At 37.9% G+C, this 2,754-nt stretch overlaps 1 protein-coding gene across 1 annotated transcript; it reads right to left on the bottom strand.

Annotated features, from left to right (window-relative positions):
- Window positions 1-1,340: 1,340 nt before the first annotated feature.
- On the bottom strand, window positions 1,341-2,543 carry LOC122648018 (transcription termination factor MTERF15, mitochondrial-like). The gene has a single exon (XM_043841296.1). The coding sequence runs from the start codon at window positions 2,541-2,543 to the stop codon at window positions 1,341-1,343; it is 1,203 nt and encodes a 400-aa protein (XP_043697231.1).
- Between the last annotated feature and the right edge of the window lie 211 nt (window positions 2,544-2,754).

Genomic DNA, 2,754 nt, shown 5'->3' on the forward strand with positions numbered 1-2,754 from the left:
ATATGGGATTTATTGTGTTACATAACAAATTCACTCAACAAGGATCATTCCACACACACACACACAAAACAGCATAGAAATGTCTAGCCATCTTCTAGAGATGAGATATGGGATTTATTGTATCACATAACAAATTCACTCAACAAGGATAAAAAAAAAACAGCATCATTCTACGCGAACACACACACACGCAAAAAAAAAAAGCATACAATACACACCTAACACAACAATCATTCATCATACAATTAGTTTCCTTCTCCCTTTTCCTTTATCCAGGGAATATTTTTTCTGCATTTCCATGAAAAGACAAAGGCGTAATTTTATTGTTATTTTCAGTGGCACGAGAAACTCATCAAGCGATCGAAAGGAACTTTTCCTCATTTGTTTGGAAGAGAACTCTGAAAACCACTAAGTAGAGCAGTCAACTGATTGATACTGATTAGAACCATCCTAAACATGGTCCATGTATTTCCAAATAGAGGTAACCGTGCTCAGTGATTTTAAGACATTCCACCAGTCTATAGCAATTGGTCCATTCAAATCCAGAATAATAAAATCTCCCTCAGAAAAGGAACTAAAATCAATGGTTTCAAATAGAAGACATGTTAAGATTATTTCTATAAATTTATTGAAAGGAAAAAGCTTTGAATGGATATAATCATCCTTGTAGGTCTTCTCATAATTATAGGATATACTGCTTTTCAAAGTTCAATTCAATAACAAGCATTTTTATAAACGAAACAGCATCAAATTTCAGTAATAAAGACACTACAGCTTCAGCACCACAAGTTTAGAACCAAATACACCAAAGGGAGGTATTCTTTTTTCATTCTCTTTTTTTAACAGCTATACAAATCAGCATAACCAATTTATCAAATCATTGACATTAAGCAGCCTTTTTAATGAAAGATAACTTATCAATACACATAAATGCATAGAAAGTGACATCCTAAAACCAGTTTTACAAACTAATGCCCCAAGAATCCAATTTTACAAAAATTTTACTTGTTATTCACCTTCTAAAGTGTTCAGTAAATTAAAGTTACACTATAAATCTGGGACTAGTCCCTAATCAAGTAACCACATGCACCAGAATGACTAGACAACAGATAGGTGCCTTCCTGCTGAGCTCAAAACAGTCCACTCAAGGCATAGGAGCTGAACAGTCAAGTTCCTAGAGACCGATACTGATAATTTTGTGCCTGGGACTTCAAGACCAACCAACAACAACGCACTCCACCCCCCCCACAAAAAAAAAAAGTTGAGGCTTGTGTACAGTCTCCATACAGACCTTGAGGTTTCAAGCTCACAAAGAAACATTAAGATCCATTCATTGAATGTCAAAAATTTGAGTATTGTACAATGGGTTCTTTCCACACTTCCTCAATTCTATATCCTAGTCCTAGCAGACTAATATTCCCTTTGTATAGATCCAAGAGTTGAGGAACTTCTTTCCTATAGTTGGTCACAAACTTCTCCAAGAAATACTTCTCACTTTTTGTCAACAGATGTCCCATTTTAAGATCTTCCTTAACCAGACCTTTCAATCTCAATACTCGTAAAACTGAACACCTTGGAAGAATCCTCTTCTCCAAGCTAAGCCCAACAAGTTGCGGGTGTGTGATGATAACTTCCCGTTCCCAACCCATTTTGTCAACAAAGAAATCTAAATGGCTCTTTATATTCTTCTCAGACAGTTTCATGAAAAAAGGGTACCTCCTAAATGCCAAGAGAATCTCATCCTCGGAAAAACCCCACCTTCGATAGGCCTCCAATTTGTGCTTCCATGTCGATTTTGTCATTGATGTAAACACAGATAGAGCACTCATAAACGTGTACTTTGAAAGGTCGAAATCCATTTGCTTAATCTCCTCAACCATCTGTTTGAACATATCATTTTTAGGTGTCAACGTTGAGGGATAGTAAGTTAGTAAACTCACGATAATAGACTCCGGTACTCCATTTTCTCTCAAGATTGCAATATTTCGAGCCACAGTCGGTATATCACAATTGAAGAAACGAGCTTCACGTTTTAGACCAATAACAACATTCTCCAGAGTCCCAACTAAACTCTTCCAGAAATTAAAAGCAGGGATAATTTTGTTTTCTAAGCTACGGAACAAGAACTTCGAATCTTTGCAGAGGATTTTGGTAATGATAGGGCTCGAAACGCCCAACGAATGTAAGAACTCAAGTTTAGGCAGAAGCGTCTTTGTAGGGCTGGACACGAGCAACAATGGGCACTTTCTAATGAGACTGGAAATTTGGGCATCGGTGAATCCATGGTTTCTGAAAAGGGTAAGAACCGAGTCTGGTCCATCAGAGGATTCAAAACCAACCTTCTTCGATGCAGAAAGGGCGGCTGCGGGTGAGAGCCCACATGAGCTGATGAGGTAAGAGACAACGAAAGGATTTTGATTTCTTGAGGCTTTTGAGGAGATGTATTTGAGAGATGAAGGGTTTTGCAGAAAACCCAATAGGGAAGTTGAATCTCTTATTAAGGTTCTCCCGATTGGGACTCTTTTGAAGAGGAAATTAAACATTCGGAAATGTAACTAAAAGCCAATTAGTACTGACTAGGAACTTACCGAGGGGTCTTCCAAGACCGCGGCTTCAGTTTCCATTGCTTTCATCCGCTCTGTAACTTGAGACCAAAGTTCTCGAAAGGTGAAAGCTGCTTCCGGGCTACAGAGTGAAAATCCTCGAAGGAGATTTGAGGATGTGAATTCATTACTATTACTCCCCTCCAATTAT

The sequence above is a fragment of the Telopea speciosissima genome, unplaced genomic scaffold (assembly GCF_018873765.1).
Source record: "Telopea speciosissima isolate NSW1024214 ecotype Mountain lineage unplaced genomic scaffold, Tspe_v1 Tspe_v1.0363, whole genome shotgun sequence".
Classification (NCBI taxonomy): domain Eukaryota; kingdom Viridiplantae; phylum Streptophyta; class Magnoliopsida; order Proteales; family Proteaceae; genus Telopea; species Telopea speciosissima.